We start from the raw sequence: 20,830 nt of genomic DNA, 5'->3' as shown, positions 1-20,830 counted from the left end.
TGGCCCCTATACTATTTTTTAAAAATAGTATTTTAAATATTATTTTAAAATAATATTATTAAAGATATTATAAATATTATTTTTAAATATTAAAATCTTTTAACAGATTCATGACAATGATCACATAGTAAGAAGGGTATATTATTATGTAGATGGTATAACTCAGTGAAGACAATACTTACAACTATCTATACACCAAAATATGGTATCTACATACTTCTTATACTCTCTCTGCTCCTCTTTGTCTTTATATAAATACATATATATATATAAACTTCCACATATAAGAGAAAACATATTCCACGAATGTTTGGAACGGCCCTTATACTATATACTACAGGAAGAGTTGAACAAGGACATGAACCAACATGGGCTGAATCGATGGAGTTCTAGGTTCGTTATGTGTACTTCACTTAGGCCTTCCAATAACTCCATGAGGTGGGTATTATGAACCTCATTAAAGTGTACACAGAAAAAGGTCACAGAGCAATGTCTTTCACACGGCCACACTGGTAGTAAGTGGTCACGGCAAGATTCAAACCCAGGTCTGTTGCCAGACAGGTTTATGAGGGGCAGGAAATAGCACCCAAATGTTTCTCTCCAATTAGAGTAGGGAAAGAAGAGAGAACAGTGATTCTGCTTCCCTCCAGAAACTTCTTAGCTGCCTACCTGCTACATTCTCACATTCCTGGGCCAAACTTAGACCAAACTGTTGATTATCATAACCAGAAGGGATAAAAAAGGGTCAAAAAGGACTCTAAAGGAAGATGGAATGAACTTCTTCAAGATCAAGTAAAACTGGAATTGCCTTCCCTTTTGACCCAACTTAACTTTTTGAAGTATCATAATAAGCAAAATACTGAAAAACACTAAGAGCTAGAGATCGATCTGGGTACTTAATTATGCTTTGATTCCCTACTGTCTTAGTCCATTTGTGTTGCTATGACAGAAAACCACAGACTGAGTAAATCTAAAAAACAGAAATTTCTCTCTCATCATTCTGAGATCGAAGAAGTTCAAGACCAAGCACCAACATTTGGTGTGGGCCTTCTTGTTATGTCCTCACATGTGTGAAGGTAGCAAGAGAGAATGAACTCACTCCCACAAACCCTTTTTATAGCAGCATTAATCCATCTGTGAGGGCAAGCCCCCATGACTCAAAGACCTCCCAAAGGATGAAATTAAAAGTCAATAATAGGGCCGGCACTGTGGCACAGTAGGTTAATCCTCCGCCTGCAGCGCCAGCATGCTATATGGGCGCTGGTTCTAGTCCCGGCTGCTCCACTTCCAGTCCAGCTCTCTGCTATAGCCTGGAAAAGCAGTAGAAGATGACTCAAGTCTTTGGGGCCCTGCACCCACTTGGGAGACCAGGAAGAAGCTCCTGGCTCCTGGCTCCTGGCTCCTGGCTCCTGGCTTCAGATCAGTGCAGCTCCAGCCGTTGTTGCCATTTGGAGAGTGAATCAACGCACAGAAGACCTTTCTCTCGGTCTCTCCCTCTCACTGTCTGCAACTCTAACTCTCAAATAAATTAAATAAAATCTTTTTAAAAAAGAGTCAATAATAGAGGCCAGTGTTGTGGTATAGCAGGTTGAGCTGCAACCTGAGATAACAGCATCCCATATGGGCAATGGTTCGTGTCCTGCCATTCCACTTCTGATCCAGGTCCCTGCTAATTAATGTACCTGGGACAGCAGCAGAAGATAGCCCAAGCCCTTGGACCTCTGCATCCACATGGGAGACCTGGAAGAAGCTCCTGGCTCCTGGCTTCAGCTTGGTCCAGCCCCAGCCATTGTGGCCATCTAGGGAATGAACCAACAGGTGGGAAGGTCTTCCTCTGTCTCCCTCTCCCTCTGTCACTCTGCCTTTCAAATAGGGCAGATATAACATCTAATCACAAAGCTCTTAGACTCACTTGAGACAGTGAAAGGGAGAGGTGTGTTTTCTATTTTTTATTATAAACAACCAAGCATCAAGAAAATATGATTTCTAAATAAAAGAGAGGTTTTTAACAAGGGATTTGCAACTTTTACATGTTTTTTTTTTTTACCCTCGTTGCCAATAGTCATTTTCTAGAAAGAATACAAGGATCTTTATAGTACATTAACCTCATCATGTTTCAAGAGAAGGAAAGCATTTTTAAAAGTTTATTTTAAAAAGCATCCAGGGGCAGGGGTTGTGGCACAATGGATTAAACCACTCTTGAGACACCCACATCCTGTACCAGAGTTCTGGTTTGAGTCCGGGTTACTCTGCTTCTGATCCAGCTCCCTGCTAATCCTTCTAGGAAACAACAGATGGGCTCAAGTATTGAGTTCCTGCCACCTATATGAAAGACCTGGATAGAGTTCCCAGCTCCTGCCTTCTGCTTGGTCCAGCCCCAGCTGTTGGTAGTGAACCAGCAGATGCAAGATATGTCTCTCTCTCTTTTTATCTCTCTGTTACTCTGCCTTTTAAATAAATAAACCTTTTAAAATCTTTTTTAAAACCTTTTAAAAATGGTGAGAAATAAATTTCTGTTGTTTTAGATACTACTTAGTCTGTGGTATTCTGTCATAGCAACACAAATGGACTAAGACAGTAGGGAACCTTTTTTTTTTTTTTTTTTTTTTTGACAGGCAGAGTGGATAGTGAGAGAGAGAGAGACAGAGAGAAAGGTCTTCCTTTTTGCCGTTGGTTCACCCTCCGATGGCCGCTGCGGCCAGCGCATCTCGCTGATCCGAAGCCAGGAGCCAGGTGCTTCTCCTGGTCTCCCATGCCGGTGCAGGGCCCAAGGACTTGGGCCATCCTCCACTGCCTTCCCGGGCCATAGCAGAGAGCTGGCCTGGAAGAGGGGCAACTGGGATAGAATCCGGCGCCCCAACCAGAACTAGAACCCGGTGTGCCGGCGCCGCAAGGCGGAGGATTAGCCCGTTAAGCCACGGCGCCGGCCAAGTAGGGAACCTTTTAAAGAGAGAAAGAGCAAGCATCCAGACGAGAGGATTTTCCTGAAGTTCTCCCATAATGTTGGCAAATGAACATTAGATCCCATGACGCGGATGCAGAGGGCTACATGTTGGAAACCTAGCAGGAAGAAAGGGGCCAGAAGTGGAACTGGGAAGGGTTGAGGTTGACGCCAAGGGGGGGAAATCTCCTTGTGTAAGACGGAATCAGTCAACCGAGCAAGTAGTTTGTAGGAAGCCAAAAGGTCAAAGAAGAGGCCACATGCACCCCTCCTGTGTGGGCCTTGCTGTGTGCTGCACAGCACATTTAAACCTCGTGATGATTCTATGGTGGTGACACGAGCACAGTTCTCAGCTACATGAATGCATGAGGAAACCGAAGTACGGACAGTACTTTTGGCAAGGTTGCTATTAATTCCTAAGTGTGCCAAAGGTAAGGTCAAATCCAAGAACTGAGATGACAGTCGGGAACAAGCAATAGTCTGTAGAGCAAAATACTCGCCTATCTAGGGCATATCTCATAACCTGCCCGCCACCAGCAGTATCAGACTCTGAATTCCCCAAATCATGTTATCTCATGCCTCCATCACCTGGCATATGCCATAATTACAGTCGTGGAATAAACATAATTTCAGTACACCCTTATGTTTACTTATTAGTACTTTTATAAAATTGGGCTCAGGATTCTTTTTTCAATTAGTGAAATTATTTTATACACTTAAGATTTGAAAGTATATAAATATAAAAATCAAACAAAAGCAAACCTTTCCAAGAGAAGAAAAAAAATTTTTTAAATTTTTATTTATTTATTTGAGAGGTAGAGTTACAGACAATAAGAGGGAGAGACAGAGAGAAAGGTCTTCCATCTGCTGGTTCACTCTGCAACAGCCAGAGCTGTCCTGACCCAAAGCCAGGAGCCAAGAGTTTCTTACAGGTCTCCCACATGGATGCAGGGGCCCAAGCACTTGCGCCATCTTCTACTGCTTTCCCTGACCACAGCAAAGAGCTGGATCGGAAGTGGAGCAGCCGGGACTCAAACCAGCGCCCATCTGGAATGCTGGAGCCGCATGCGGAGGATTAACCTACTGCACCACAGTGCTGGTCCCAAGAAAAACATTTTAAAAAGCTGATTTCAAAGAGCATCCAGGAACAGAAATTTATAAAATAAATATAAGCTGAAAGTGTTTCATTACTATCCCTAAATAAAAGCAATCTTTCCTTCATTAATGAAAATTATTATTATACAAAATTTTCTCAATTTATATTTCTTCTCATAATATTTTTCATGATTTTTTTCTTAAAATTTTAAGTAAACAACCTAAAAATTAAATATATGATAGGAGCAGCATTGTGTTGTAGTGGGTAAAGCCATCACCTGCAACACCGGCATCCAATACAGGGCAACGGTTTGTGTACCGGTTGCTCTACTTCCCATCCAGCTCCCTGCTGATGGCCTGAGAAAAGCAGCAGATGACCCAAGTGTTTGGGTCCCTGAACCCAAATGGGAGACCAATGAAGCTACTTGCTCCTGGCCTTGGCTTGGCCCAGCCCTGGCCACTGTGGCCATCTGGAGAATAAATCGGTGGGTGGAAGATTTCTTTCTCTCTCTGTTTCTCTCTTTCTCTCTGTAACTCTTTAAAATAAATAGATATCAAAATATATCTATGATAAACATAAAAGTTCAGAAATAACCATGCTTCTCAACTCCCCCCTTAGTGTGTCCAGCTCAGCTATATTTAATTAGCTTAATTTAAGTTTAATTTAAATGTAATTCAAGTTAAGTTTATGGTAATATGATCACTGTTTTGATTTTATTTTTTATCCAAAAAGTCATTTTCTAGCATTAAAACTTTAATTATCAAATTTTTATTATCTATTTGTATGTTAAAATATTTCACATGTTCCACAAAGTATAAGGTATTCATTCTTGTTTTCCAGAGTTTCCAATGCCTGACAAAATTAAGAATCTCTGCACAAAGTCAAGAGTCAAAAGGCTTCAGACACCAGAGTCACATAATTCTCCCACAGTTCTTTAAGTACCAGGAGATAATTATGCAAATAAGATTGGTATTGTTCGTAAAATCGGGAAATGTCAAAGCCTTTTCACCTTGTATCTCTCAAAGTACCAATCTCCACTTTAATGAAAGTCATAAGAGAGATTACAGTTCTCGATTTTGCTCATTTAAGAACCTGATTTGGGGGCCAGCATTGTGGCAGAGTTGGTGAAGCCACTACTTACTATGCTTGCATCCCGCATCAAAGTGCAGATGCAAGTCCTGGCTGCTCTGCTGCTGATCCAGCTCCCTGCTAATGTGCACAAAAAAAGCAGCAGAAGATGGCCCAAGTGCTTGGGACCCTACCCTGCCACCCACATGGGAGATCTGGGTGAAGCTACTAGATCCTGGCTTTGCCTTGGCCCAGCCTTGGGCACTGTGGTCATCTGAGGAGTGAACCAGAGATGGAAGATCTCCCAGTCTCCCTTTGTCTCTCTCTCTCTCTCTCTCTCTCTTTCAAATAAGTAAATAAATATTTTTAAAAAGTAAATGCCTTGGCCAGCGCCGTGGCTTAACAGGCTAATCCTCTGCCTTGTGGCGCTGGCACACCGGGTTCTAGTCCCGGTTGGGGCGCCAGATTCTATCCCGGTTGCACCTCTTCCAGGCCAGCTCTCTGCTATGGCCCGGGAAGGCAGTGGAGGATGGCCCAAGTGCTTGGGCCCTGCACCGGCATGGGAGACCAGGAGAAGCACCTGGCTCCTGGCTTCAGATCAGCGAGATGCACTGGCCACAGCAGCCATTGGAGGGTGAACCAATGGCAAAAAGGAAGACTTTTCTCTCTGTCTCTCTCTCTCTCTCTCACTATCCACTCTGCCTCTCAAAAAAATAAATAAATAAAAATAAATAAAAAATAAATAAAAAGTAAATGCCAAATTGACTAATTAAATTGACCAATTTATGCTTACTTTCCACTGTAAAGTCATCTTCGTGGAATACTCAGTTATTTTATGTAATGCTCAGAATACCGCTTAATTCATTTTCTTCTCTAAAAGGAAGTTACATAGGAAACAAATGGCATTAGAAGATTTAACTGAGGAGATTTCCGTATTAGTTTTCCTTGCTACTAAAAAAAATTATCACAGACTTAGCAACTAAATACAATATCCATGTCTGAGGGTACTTCACAAAGTTAGTGAGAAAATGAGATTAAAAGATAAATTTATGGGATGGGCATTTCACCTGGTGTTAAGATACCCCTTAGGATGTCTGCATCTCATACTGGAAAACTTGAGTCCAAGTTCCAGCTCCTCTTCTGATTCCAATTTTCATATCATCTCAGTTCTAAAGGTCAGAAGTCCCAGTATAGCATGGTTTAGCTCAGTCCTCAGTTTAAGAGTGTCACACAGCTACAATTGAGATGTTAGCCAGCCTGGTCCTTAACTACAGACTCTGGTCAGAAATCTGCAAGGAATTCAGCTCCTGAAGGTTGCACAGCTTCCAGCTTTTCTCCGTTCAATGTGATGCTGGCCGTGGGTTGGTAATAAATTGCTTTGATTGCATTGAGGAATGGTCCTTCTATACCCAAATTGCATCATGAAAGGGTGTTGTATTTTATCAAATGCTTTCTCTGCATCTATTGAAGATATTCATATGGTTTGTGTTCTTCAGTTTGTTAATTAATTGATTTGCAAAATGTTGAACCATACCTGCATACCAGGGATGAATCCCACTTGGTCCAGGTGAATGACTTTTCTGATGTGTTGTTGGATTCAATTAGCTAATATTTTGTTGAGGATTTTTGCATCTATGTTCATCAGGCATATTGGTCTATAGTTCTCTTTTCCTGTTGCGTCTTTTTCTGGCTTAGGAATTAAGGAGATGCAGGCTTCATAGAAGGAGTTTAGGAGGATTCCCTCCTTATCAATTGTTTTGAATAGCTTGAGAAGAATTGGGATTAGTTCTTCTTTAAATGTCTGGTAGAGTTCATCAGTGAAGCCATCCAGTCCTGGGCTTTTCTTTGTTAGGGGAGTCTTGATTACTGATTCAATTTCCATCCTGGTTATTGTTCTGTTTAGGCTTTCTAGGTCTTCATGACTAAATTTTGGTAGATTGCATGTGTCCAGGAATCTATGCATTTCTTCTAGGTTTCCCAATTTGTTGGCAAAAAGCTCCCCTTAAGATCTAGAACCAGACAAGAATGCCCACTCTCAACCCTGCTTATTTAATACAGTCGTGGAAGTTTTAGCCAGAGCCATTAGGCAAGAAAAAGAAATCAAAGAGATATGAATTGGAAAGGAGGAAATAAAACTATCCCTATTTGCAGATGACATGATCCTCTATATCAGGGATCCAAAAGTCTCCACCAAGAGACTAATGGAACTCATAAAAGAGTTTGGTAAAGCAGCAGGATATAAAATCAACGTGAAAAATCAATAGTTTTTGTATACACAAACAATGTCATGGCTGAGAAAGAACTTTTAAGATCAGTCCCATTCACAATAGCTATAAAAAGAATTAAATATCTTGGATTAAATTTGACCAAGATATCAAAGATCTCTACAATAAAAATTACAAAACACTAAAGAAAGAAACAGAAGGAGACATCAAAAATGTAAAAATCTTCCATGTTCATAGATTGGAAGAATCAACATAATCAAAATATCCATACTACCAAAAGCAATTTACATATTCAATGTGATCCAAATCAAAATACCAACCACATTCTTTGCAGATTTAAGATGCTAAAATTCATATGGAAACAAAATAGACCCCAAATAGCTAAAGTAATCTTATAAAACAAAACAAAGCCACGAGTATCACAATACCTGATTTCAAGACATACTAGGGCAGTTATAATCAAAATAGCTTGGTTCTGGCACAAAAACAGATTTATAGACCAATGGAACAAATTGAAATTCCATGCATCTACAACCAACTTATTTTTGACAAAGGAGCTAAAAATCAATCCCTGGAGAAAGCACAATTTCTTCAACAAATGGTATTGAGGAAACTGGATCTCCACATTCAAAAGTATGAAGCTGATACCTAACACAAAAATCCACTCAAAATGGATCAAATACCCAAATCTATAATCCAATACCAGAGAGCATTGGGGAAACTCTGCAAGACATTGGCATAGGCAAAGACGTCTTGGAAAATACCCCAGGAGTACAGGCAATCAAAGCCAAAATTGACAAATAGGATTCCATCAAGATGAGAAGCTTCTGAACTGCAAAAGGAACACTCAGCAAAGTGAAGAGGAATCCAGCAGAATGGAAGAAAATATTTGCAAAACTACACAACTGATAAAGGGTTAACATCCAGAAGAGCTCAAGAAATTCAACAACAACAAAACAAACAATCCAGTTATGAAATGCTAAAGGACTTGAACAAGCATTTTTCAAGAGAGGAAATACAAATGGCCAACAGACATTTGAGGAAATGCTCAGGATCACTAGCCATCAGGGAAATGCAAATCAAAACCACAAAGAGGTTTCACCTCACTCCGTTAGAATGGCTCACATACAGAAATCAACAAACAACAGATGCTGGCAAGGATGTGGGTGCAAAGGTACCCTGGCCCACTGCTGGTGGGAATGTAAACTGGCAAAACCACTGTGGAAGGCAGCATGGAGATACCTAAGAAATCTGAATATAGACCTAACATATGATCCTACCAGCCCATGTCTGGGAATTTACCCAAATAAAAACAAATCAGCATCTGAAAGAGTTCTCTGTACCTCCATGTTCACTGCAGCATAATTCACAACAGCTAAGATATGCAGTCAACCCAGATGTCCACCAGCTGTTGACTGGATAAAGAAATTATGGTATGTATAGACTATGGAAGAGTACTAAGCTGTAAAAAAAAAAAAAAAAAAAAAAGAAATCCTGTGTTTGTAACACAGGATGGATGCAACCAGAAAACATTACATTTAGTGAAATAAGCCAGTCCCAAAAAGACAGATATATGTTTTCACTGATTCGAGGCAACTAATATTGAGTACCTGAAATGTAATATATTGGAGTGAAATAGACATTTTAAGATTTGATGATTGTTTATAGTCCTTATCTCTTCCGTTGAGAAACAGTATGGGTTTTTTTTTGTCTCATCATACTATTTGTGAACTCTTTTACTTAGAGTAGTATTAGCTATATGATCATTAAGTGTACTGAAAATAGATCTTTGTAAAAATTAAGAGTGGGAATGTGAGAAGGAGGAAGAGGAAGGGTTGGAGCATGGGTGGGAGGGAGGTTAGTGGGTGAAGTGTCACTATGTTCCTAAATCTGTATAAGAAGCACATGAAACTTGCACAACTTACATAAAATTTTAAAACATAAATGAAAAAAAAAAAAAAAGATTGCAGGACAGAGTTTGCTGTTTTCTTGCTTGTTTTAGCCCCTTCAGGCCACCTGCATTCCAAGCACATTTTTCTTCACTATCTTCAAATCAGCAACCTCAGTTTTCCCACACTTTAATCCTTTCTAACTTCTTTTGCAGAATCACTTATAACCCCAGCTGGAATTCTGCTTTTAAGGGTTTGTGTGATTAGTAAAACACATAATAATCCAACCCAATCTCTTTTAAAGTCTTTAATCTTAATTACATCTGCAAAGTAACACACCCACAGGGATTAGGGCATGGACTTATTTAAGGGGCTATTCTTGTGAGCATTGTGAGAGCTTCCTAAATATACATATCTAGAAACAGAATTCTAAGTCATTGGGTAGGCCCAATTACAAAAAATATTTAATTGCCCTTAACAGTGATTTTCCAATGTATATGCAATCACAGAGTAAAGGAATTACTATTTCCCACATTTTCACCAATACTTAATGTTGGATGTTTACATGTTTCTCAATCTGGTGAGTTGTGGTGCTTGTTGTTTAAATTTTTATTTTAATAGGGAAGTGGAACACATTCTTATATACTTGTTGGCCATGACAACTTCTCTTCCATGAATTGCTTGTTCCTATCCTTTGCCTATTTTTATATTGTGTCAAATTCTTCTCATTAACCAGTAGGCTGTCTTTACATACATATATATTTCATAATTTGAAAAGATATTGCAAATATCTTCTCCCAGTTTTGGCTCATCTTGTTACTTTGTTTATGGCATCCTTTGTGCATAGTTTAAAAACTTAATGTATACATTACTATTTTTCCTTAGTGAGAATATCTTTATTTCTAGTTTCAAGAAATTCTGATACCTCAAGATTATAAAAATACTCTCCTATTTTTCAGAAAGTTCAAAACTTTTTATTTTTGTATTTATATCTTAAAAGCACCTGTAGGGGTGACGTAGCAGGTAAAGCTACCATCTGCGGTGCTGGCATCCCATATGGGCACCGGTTCAAGTCCCAGATGCTCTACTTCCTGTATAGCTCTCTGCTATGGCTTAATAAGGCAGTGGAAGGGGGCCCAGGTCCTTGGGACCCTGCACCCGTGTGGAAGACCCAGAGGAAGCTCCTGGCTCCTGGTTTCAGATCAGCCCAACTCCAGCTGTTGTGGCCATTTAGGGAGTGAACCAGTGGATGGAAGACCGACCCACCTCTCTCTCTGCCTCTCTGTAGCTCTGCCTTTCAAATAAATAGATAAATCTTTTTAAAAACAGGTACCTGTAACATTTTTTATGCCTTGTACCAAGTAAGTATCTGATTTTACTTTGTCCTAGATGAATAGACAACATTCTCTAGTATCATACATTAAACAGTTGATCATTTACCCAACTGAAATTTAAGGTTAGCTTCTCAGTTGCACTTTTAAAAAATCTTCTGGCTTGTAAACTAGATTTATTGATTAATTTGAATGAAACTTACATTTTTAGAATATTTGATGTTACCATCTGAACCCTATATATATTTTGAGTCTTTGATGTTGTTCACTAAGTTTTTATACTTTTTTCTAAAACTATCTTACAACTCTTTTGTTACATATTTGTCCTAAATTATTTATCATTTTGCTATGATATTACCTTCTCTAATCTACTGTTGATAGTATATAGAAAGTTGATTTGTGATATTGGTCTTCTGTTCCTCTATTAGCACTAGTAATTAGTAGATCTGTGTCTATGAATAATGACAGGTTTGTTTCTTCTACTCTAATTCTATCCAGTTGTGCAGTGGTAAATGTATAAAAACCAGTTCTCTGAAGGAAAAATCCATGATTTGTACCATTAGGTATTACCATGATGGATAGCCCAGCATTGTTGATTTCAAGCTACCAACATGATGTCAGCCAATTCACAAAACCCTTGAAAATTTTTTTAAAAGATTTTTTATTTATTCATTTGAGAGGCAGAGTTACAAACAGTGAGAGGGAGAGACAGAGAGAAAGGTCTTCTGTCCACTGGTTCAAACCCAAATGGCCTCAATGGCTGGAGCTGCACTGATCCAAAGCCAGGAGCCAGGAGCCAGGAGCCTCCTCTGGGTCTCCCACGTGGGTGCAGGGGCCCAAGGACTTGGGCCATCTTCCATTGCCTTCCCAGGCCATAGCAGAGAGCTGTATGGGAAGAGGAACAGCCGGGACTAGAACTGGCGCCCAAACGGGATACTTGCACCGCAGGCAGAGGATTAACCTACTGCGACACAGCACCTGCCCCAAAACCCTTGAAAATTTAACAATGGGCTCCTCCTAACTGCTAAGAGTTGGCTATGGCACAGAAGTGTTGTATATTTTTGTTACTGCACTTCAGAGGGCCTCCATTAAAACAGTGAAAGGAAGCCCTAATAGTGAATATCATACCCTTATTTCTCATTTTAAAGAATATTCTTGATGACTTGATGTTAGGTAAATTTGCTTCAGGTTTTTAGTGGAGAATCTTCAGGAAGATTTACTTTATTCTTATTTCCCTAAGAGCTGTCATCACTAGTGGGTGCTACGTTTTATTAAATGACTTTTCTGTCTACTGACATGATCATGTTTTGCTTATTTAATCTTTTAATGTAGTGAATTACACAGTTTATTTTAGGTGAAAACCATTCCTCACTCATGAGGTAAACCCAATATAACCCAAAAAGCCATTCTGTATGAAATTAAAATGCTTTTTACTTAACTACTTTTACTGTTAACTGAGAAATAAAAATTGGAGCAGACAACATTATTTTATACAGTCTAACGACTCCAATCAGAAAACCGTTAAACCATAACCTAATACAGTAACATTGCAAGATAAAAAAATCAACACACAAAAATAAGCAGCAATTTTAAACATCAATAACAAAACTGCTAAGAAATCAAGACAGCTACGAAAGCTATAATATAGCTTTACACGTTTATATTTTAATATGTATGTGTTTATATATTTATATGTGTAATATACTAGCTATAAAAGAAAAACAAAACACCCAGGAATAGATTTAACCAAGGAAGTGAGTGATCTCTACAATGAAAACTGTGAAATACTGATAGGAGAAACTGAGGAGGATACTCACACAAGAATGGAAAGACTTCCCCGTGTTCATGGATTGGAAGAATTAATATTGTTAAAATACCTATGCTACCCAAGCTGACCAACAGATATTCAATGTAATTCCCTATCAAAATATAATGACATTGCTCATAGAACTAGAAAAAAATCTTAAAATTTATATGGAATCATGAGAGACTGAAAAAGATCAAAGCAATCCAGAAAAAAAGTAGCAAACCTAGAGACATTACAATATCTAACTTCCAAATATACTACAAAGCCATAGTAGCCAAAATAGTATAGCACTAGCATAGAAACAGACACACAGACCAAGAGAAAATAACAGAGGATCCAGAATTTAATACATATACTTACAGTCTACTTATTTTCAGCAAAAATAGCAAGAACACATCAATAGACGGTGTGTAGAAAATTGGCTATCTATATGCTGAAGAATAAATTAGCCCCAACACCTCACCATGTACAAAGACTAACTCAAAACAGGTCAAAGACTTCAATGTAAGAACCAAAACCATCAACTACTAGAATAAAATACACACTGGGGCCGGTTCTGTGGTGCAGCGGGTTAACGCCCTGGCCTGAAGTGCCGGCATCCCATATGGGTGCCCGTTCTAGTCCCAGCTGCTCCTCTTCCAGTCTAGCTCTCTCCTATGGCCTGGGATTGCAGTGGAGGATGGCCCAAGTCCTTGGGCCCCTGCACCCGCGTGGTAGACCTGGAAGAAGCTCCTGGCTCCTGGCTTCGGATCACCACAGCTCCGGCCATGGCGGCCATCTAGGGAGTGAACCAGCGGATGAAAGACCTCTCTCTGCCTCTACCTCTCTCTGTAACTCCTGTAATTCTTTCAAATAAATAAAGTAAATCTTAAAAAAAAATAAAATATACAGAAAATGCTTTGAGTGATTATTATTTTGGAAATTACCCCACAGCCAACAAAAGGAAAAATTGACAAATGTGATTATATCAAACCAACAAGCTGCTGTATAGCAACAGAAACAATAAAGAGACAACCTACAGAATGGGAGAGAATATTTATAATCTATTCATCTGATAAAGGATTTATTTCCAGAATATCTAAGGAACTCAAAAGCAAAAAAAAAAAAAAATTCTGATTTTCAAATAGGCAAGTCATTTAAATAGAAATTTCTCAAAAGAGGACATACAAGTAGCCAACAAGTTGGCTGACACTGCGGCACAGCCAGTTAAGCCACCGTTTGCAATGCTGGCTTCCCTTTTAACAGTGCTGGTTTGAGTCCTGGCTACTCTGCTTACAATCCAGTTTCACGTTAATGTACCTAGGAAGGGGTGAAAGACGACACAAATACCTGGGTACCTGCCACCCATGTGGAAGACCAGGGTGGACTTCTTGGCTCCTGACTTCAGCCTGGTCCAGACTTGCCTGTTAACCAGTGGATGGAAAATCTCTCCCTCTCTCTCTAATACTCTGCTTTCAAACAAGTATTTTTTAATGTTAAATAAGTATATGAAAAAATGCTCATTAATCATCAGGAAATTCAAATCAAAACCACAATATCATCTTGCCCAGTTAGAATTTATTATCAAAAGGGCCTGGCATTTTGGTACACAGGTAAAGCTACCACTTGCAACGCAGGCATCCCATATGGGAGCCAGTTCGAGTCCTGGCTGCTTCACTTCTGACCCTCCTCCCTGCTAATGTTCATGAAAAGCAGTGAAGGATGGCCCAAGTTATTGGGCCCCTGCACCCATGTGGGAGACCTAGAAGAAGCTCCTGGCTCCTGGCTTTGGATTTGCCCAGCTCCAGCTGCTGCAGCCATTTGGGGAGTGAGCCAGAAGATCTGTCTCTCCCTCTCTCTCTCTCACACACTCTGACTTTCAAATAAGTAAATCTTTAAAAAAAAAAATTATTATCAAGAGACAAAAAAATAACAAATCCTAGCAAAGATACAGAGAAAGGTTAACAGTTACACACCATGGTGGAAATGTGAACTAGTAGAGCTGCTATGGAAAACAGCATGGAAGTTCCTCATGCAACTAGAAATAGAACTGCCACATGGGGCTGGTGCTGTGGTGCAGCGGGTAAAGCCGCCGCCTGCAGTGCCAGTATCCGCTATGGGCGCCGGTTTGAGACCCGACTGCTCTACTTCCAATCCAGCTCTCTCATTTTTTTTCTCTTTGACAGGCAGAGTTGGACAGTGAGAGAGAGAGAGAGAGAGAGAGAGAGAGAGAGACAGAAAGGTCTTCTTTTTCCGTTGGTTCACCCCCCAAATGGCCACTACGGCCGGCGCGCTGTACCGATCTGAAGCCAGGAGCCAGATGCTTCCTCCTGGTCTCCCATGCAAGTGCAGGGCCCAAGCACTTGGGCCATCCTCCACTACCTTCCCTGGCCACAGCAGAGAGCTGGACTGGAAGAGGGGCAACCGGGACTAGAACCTGGCCCCCATATGGAATGCTGGTGCCACAGGCAGAGGATTAACCTAGTGAGGCATGGCACTGGCCCCAATGTTTCTTACATTCTAACACACGGATTAAAGTAGGATTTTAATTCTAATGTATTCTACAAGTTCTGACACATAGGGATTTCTTTGTTTCCTTCATATCTTTTGTGGCCAACATATACTTTAAAGTGTGCTTTTATTTCCAAAATTAAAAAAATACTTTGTCATCTTTTTGTTAAATATTTTCTGATTTGATTTTGTTGCAGTCAGAGGAAAACGACTACCTGCTACTGATTCACTGACATTTGTTGAGACTTTCTCTATGGCCTAACATTTGGTTGATTGTTTAAAATGTTGCATATGAGCATCAAGAGAATATATATACCTTATTTTCTGAAGATAATTTTTCTCTTTTTATTTTCTACCATGATCATGTATTACATTTGCAATGTGAAAAAATTAATGAGTTAAAAGAGCTAAATAATTGCTAAAACCTAATGAGCTTTCAAAGCAAAGAAATAACAGCAATATTACTATGTGCCAAGCACTGAAATATTTATATTTATTATCATACTTCATCTGCATAACACCTTACATGTAAAATATAATTATCTCCTTTTTGCAGATAAAGAAACAAACTCAAAAAGATTACGTAACTTGCCAACTCACCCAGCTAACAGCGAAGCTTATATTCTTAAATACTGTCATCCAGAATCAAAACTGATACATTTACATTTATTACAGGCATATGCTCACATATGTATATATTGATAATGGCAGGCAAATCCAATGTGTCCAACCTACAGGGCAGGCATTTGACACAGCACTTAGGATACTGCTTAGCACACTCACACTGGAGTGCTTGGGCTCAAGTCGCCACTCCACTTCTAATCCAGCTTCCTGCTAATACATGCCTGGGGAGGCAGCAGATGATGGCACAAGTACTGGGGTCTCTGCCTCGTATGTGGGAGACACAAATTAAGTTCCAGGATCCTGGCTTTAAACAGGTCCAGCCATGGCTATCATGTGCCATGTATTATTTAGGAAGTATTGTATTACTTAGGAAGTAAACCAGTGGATGAAAGACATCTCTCTCTTACTCTCACCCTCTCTCTCTGTCTGCCTTTCAAATAAATATAAATAAATAAAATGCTAAAAAAAATCACCCAACCTTAAGGACAGTACACAGCATCTTCAGGTAGTCATACAACAATGAGGGGAAAAAGGCAGAATACCTCTGGCAGTTTTCTCGTTCAGATTCACGCCATATTTTGCCAAGGCTCTAATGATGCCACTCTGCCCAGCCATGCAAGCTGCATACAACAAATTTCTCCCGACAATGTCTTCTTGCAAGACTAGCTGCATGGCGTGTTCATGATGCGGATTCTCAGCGTCCTCAAAGATCTCCTGCAAACCTTCGACATCCCCCGTGAGAGCAGGCCGCAGGAGAGGGTTCACGGTGCTTGCTGGTTCTGATTCTGATTCTTGATTATCTTCTTCGTGAGGTGAAAAAAATACTGATTTTTCTGAACTCACTGATTCTGAGGGTCCTTCTGGCTCCATTAATTCCACAGTTACCTAAATAAAAAACAAAAAAAGTTTTTTTTTTTTAAACAGGCAGAGTGGATAGTGAGAGAGAGAGAGACAGAGAGAAAGGTCTTCCTTTTTGCCGTTGGTTCACCCTCCAATGGCCACTGCGGCCAGCGCATCTCGCTGATCCGAAGCCAGGAGCCAGGTGCTTCTCCTGGTCTCCCATGCGGGTGCAGGGCCCAAGCACTTGGGCCATCCTCCACTGCCTTCCCGGGCCATAGCAGAGAGCTGGCCTGGAAGAGGGGCAACTGGGATAGAATCCGGCGCCCCGACTGGGACTAGAACCCGGTGTGCCGGCGCCACAAGGTGGAGGATTAGCCTGTTAAGCCACGGCGCCGGCTAAAAAGTTTTATTTATTTCTTTATTTTAAAGGCAAACAGAGAGAGAGAGAGGGGTCCTCTATTTGTTAGTTTGCTCCCCAAATTCCAAGAGCCAAGAACTCCACCTGGGTCTCATATGCAGGTGGCAGGAACCTAAGTACTTGAGTCACCATCTGCTACCTCCCAGGAAGCATATTAGCAGGAAGCTAGATAGGAAGCTGGATCAGAAACAGAACAGGGTCTTGAACCACGCATCCTGATACGGGAGGCAGGTGTTCCAAGCAGTGACAACCACTATGCCAAATGCCTGCCCCGGCTTCCCAGGCACTATACATAAAAGCACGTGCACTTTACAGAAACTTCTGAATTGCCCTCACACTAAATGCTGTGTAGCCACTATATAAATTACAAAAAAAAAAAAAAAAAAAACCTATCAAATTTATCACTTGCACTCAAAAACTCACTATTTCAAAGGAAAAAAAATAGGCACAAAATAATGAAAGTTGACAAGGGGTAAGCGGTAAGTGCCATAACAGAAGAAATGTTACAGGAGTTTAGAAAAGACTAAATTTACTGAAGGTAGAATCAATCAAAGAAGTCTTAATAGTGCTTTCTGTGCCAGAATACAGTTCCAATTGAGAAGGATTCAAAGAAGAGTAGCACGGTCCTCTTACATGTAAAGAAGGTTTTTGGGGGCCGGCGCTGTGGCGCAGCAGGTTAAAGCCCTGGCCTTAAATGCTGGCATTCCATATGGGCGCCAGTTCTAGCCCCGGCTGCTCCTCTTCTGATCCAGCTCTCTGCTATGGCCTGGGAAAGCAGTAGAAGATGGCCCAAGACCTTGGGCCCCTGCACCCATGGGAGACCTGGAAGAGGCTTCTGGCTCCTGGCTTTGGATCGGCGCAGCTCTGGCCATTGAAGCCATCTGGGAGTGAACCAGCGATGGAAGACCTCTCTCTCTTCCTCTGCCTCTCCTTCTCTCTCTGTGTAACTCTGACTTTCAAATAAATAAAATAAATCTTTTCTAAAAAATGTTTTTGGCATCACTGTTCACAACAACAAACAACCTGGAAGAGGAGCATAAACTGTGGCAAAATCTCACAAAATTGTATATAGCAGTTGACAGGGGTATACCATGTGGTGAACAGCTACTCACATGGCTATCAATGCTTACCCTGACCTACTGGTATTCACACCCTGTGTGATTTCCTGAGTGTGGACTGGACATTGTGACCTGCTTCTAAGGAAAAGAATATAGCAACAGTAGGGGCTGTCACTTCCACAATTTATTTACAATAGACTGTGGTTCTTCTCTTACAGACATTTTATCCCTGGCTCTTTTTTTTGGGGGGGGGAGGGGAGGGGGGTGGGTAGAGTTATAGACAGTGAGAGAGAGACAGAGAGAAAGGTCTTCCTTCTGTTGGTTCACTCCCCGGATGGCTGCAGCGGCCAGAGCTGCACCAATCTGAAGCCAGGAGCCAGGTTCTCCCTCCCGGCCTTCCATGCGAGTGCAGGGGTCCAAGCACTTGGGCCATCCTCCACTGCCCTCCCGAGCCACAGCAGAGAGCTGGACTGGAAGAGGAGCAACCAGGACTAGAACCCTGTGCCCATATGGGATGCCAGCACCACAGGTGGAGGATTAACCAAGTGAGCCACAACGCCGGCCACAGGCATTTTCTCCCTGGCTCTCTCATATGCTGTGATGGACAGAGCCACTTTTCAAGGAACCAAGGGCAACTCTAGTAACAGCCAATAACAACTGAGGTCTGGAGTCCCATAACCTGTGAGGAACTTAATTCTGCCAACAACCATTGAGTGAGCCTGGAAGTTGAAGTGCCCCAGCTTAACTAAAGATAATGGAAACATCAGGCTGTAACCTGATAGTAGACTCCTGAGAGAAACTCACGTAGAGCATCTATATGAGTTTTGTTGTTGTTGTTGTTTGACAGGCAGAGTGGATAGCGAGAGAGACAGAGAGAAAGGTCTTCCTTTCCGTTGGTTCACCCCCCAAATGGCCGCCATGGCCGGTGCGCTGCGCTGATCCGAAGCCAGGATCCAGGTGCTTCTCATGGTCTCTCATGGGGTGCAGGGTCCAAGCACTTGGGCCATCCTCCACTAAACTCCCGGGCCACAGCAGAGAGCTGGCCTGGAAGAGGGGCAACCGGGACAGAATCTGGCGCCTGGACCGGAACTAGAACCTGGTGTGCCGGCGCCGTAGGTGGAGGATTAGCCTGCTGAGCCACAGCGCTGGCCCTATATGAGCTTTAGTCAGGATTCCTGACCCACACAAACTGAGATAATGTGTGCTGTTTTTAACCTACCAAGTTTGGGACTAGTTTGTTACACAGCAATAAATAATTAAGACAGGTAACAATATGAATGAATCACGACAATAGAATATTACATGAAAAAAAATAGATCCAAAAGATGTATATGTGTGTGTGAATATTTATCCAGTTAAAAGCAAATAAGTTAAATAGGTATTTTAGAAATACAAGAAGACACGGCCGGCGCCGTGGCTCACTAGGCTAATCCTCCGCCTTGCGGCGCCGGCACACCGGGTTCTAGTCCCGGTCGGGGTGCCGGATTCTGTCCCGGTTGCCCTTCTTCCAGGCCAGCTCTCTGCTGTGGCCCGGGAGTGCAGTGGAGGATGGCCCAAGTGCTTGGGCCCTGCACCCCATGGGAGACCAGGAGAAGCACCTGGCTCCTGGCTTCGGATCAGTGCGGTGCGCCGGCCGCAGTGGCCATTGGAGGGTGAACCAACGGCAAAGGAAGACCTTTCTCTCTGTCTCTCTCTCTCTCACTGTCCACTCTGCCTGTCAAAAAAATTAAAAAAAAAAATACAAGAAGACACAATAACTACAAAACCACTATTTTAAAAAGAAGAGGGAGATTTCAAAATGGCAGAATAGGGAGGGAGGCTACTGCTCTAGTCTAGGGGAAGACAGTTAAAAAAAGTCAAGAGAGTGCAATCTCAGGGAGGAGTTAGGGGGGAAACTCCATGCATATTAGAAGGACACTGTGGATCTACGGAGTGTGTGGATGCGTGAAATTGACATGTTGAGATGCAATGACTTTGAACAGCCTTGTCTCAACTGTTGGAAGAACAGGTTTTTGGTTTTTGGTTTTTTTTCATACTATTTGTTGAACTCTTTACTTAGTACAGAGTTAATCATATGTGTATAAAGTTAATTTAAAACAGACAGTAGTAAAAAATAAGAATGGGAATAGGAGAGGGAGAAGGAAGAAGAGTGGGAGTGTGGGTGGGAGGGCAGATACAGTGGGAAGAATCACTGTGTTCCTAAGTTTGTATGTATGAAATGCATGAAGCTTGTATTCCTTAATAAAAGGTTTCTGGGCTCAATAGGCTAATCCTCCGCCTGCAGCGCCATCACACCGGGTTCTAGTCCCGGTTGGGGCACCGGATTCTGTCCCAGTTGCCCCTCTTCCAGGCCAGCTCTCTGCTGTGGCCCGGGAGTGCAGTGGAGGATGGCCGAAGTGCTTGGGCCCTGCACCCGCATGGGAGACCAGGAGAAGCACCTGGCTCCTGGCTTCGGATCAGCACGATGCGCCAGCCGCAGCGGCCATTGGGGGGTGAACCAACGGCAAAAAGGAAGACCTTTCTCTCTGTCTCTCTCACTATCCACTCTGCCTGTCAAAAAAAAAAAAAAAAGAATAGGAATAGGAGAAGGAGGAGGAAGAAGGGTGGGAGTGTGGGTATGAGGGAGGATAGGGTAGTAAGAATCACTATGTTCCTAAATTTGTATATATGAAATGCACGGTTTGTATATCTTAAATAAAATGTTTCTAGGTAAAAATAATAAAAATAACAATTTTAGGGGAGAGAGTGGCAAGATGGCGGAATAGGAAGGGAGCACATGATTAGTCCGGGGGACAGACAGGTTAATAAAAGTGGAGATACTGCATGGTCAAGGAAGAGTAGGGGAAGAAACAGCAGAGGAAACTCTTCTGGAACTAGTGATTCACAGTGGACCTGCGTGGAGAGCGTGGGAGCCCAAGTTCGGGACACCAGCGGCAGACTCAACGCACCAGCGCTGGAACGCGAGGTGAGCCGAACCTCAATAGCCCGAGACACCAGCGGGCAAGTGGAAAGAGGAGACTAGAGGGAACGAGGCTTGAAACTC

At 41.7% G+C, this 20,830-nt stretch overlaps 1 protein-coding gene across 4 annotated transcripts in view; it reads right to left on the bottom strand.

Annotated features, from left to right (window-relative positions):
- The window catches only part of ANKRD45 (ankyrin repeat domain 45), an 85,146-nt gene that overhangs the window by 43,285 nt on the left and 21,031 nt on the right, over positions 1–20,830 (bottom strand). For all 4 annotated transcript variants that reach the window (XM_062193011.1, XM_062193009.1, XM_062193010.1 and 1 more), the window contains one exon: positions 16,014–16,356. In XM_062193011.1, coding sequence (XP_062048995.1) covers positions 16,014–16,341 — 328 coding nt within the window. In that variant the 5' untranslated portion in view covers positions 16,342–16,356. The remainder of the gene's footprint in view (positions 1–16,013; positions 16,357–20,830) is intronic.

The sequence above is a fragment of the Lepus europaeus genome, chromosome 5 (genome assembly GCF_033115175.1).
Source record: "Lepus europaeus isolate LE1 chromosome 5, mLepTim1.pri, whole genome shotgun sequence".
NCBI lineage: Eukaryota > Metazoa > Chordata > Mammalia > Lagomorpha > Leporidae > Lepus > Lepus europaeus.
The sequence above is the reverse complement of the archived record's forward strand: the minus strand, read 5'-3'. Positions and strand labels throughout refer to the sequence as shown.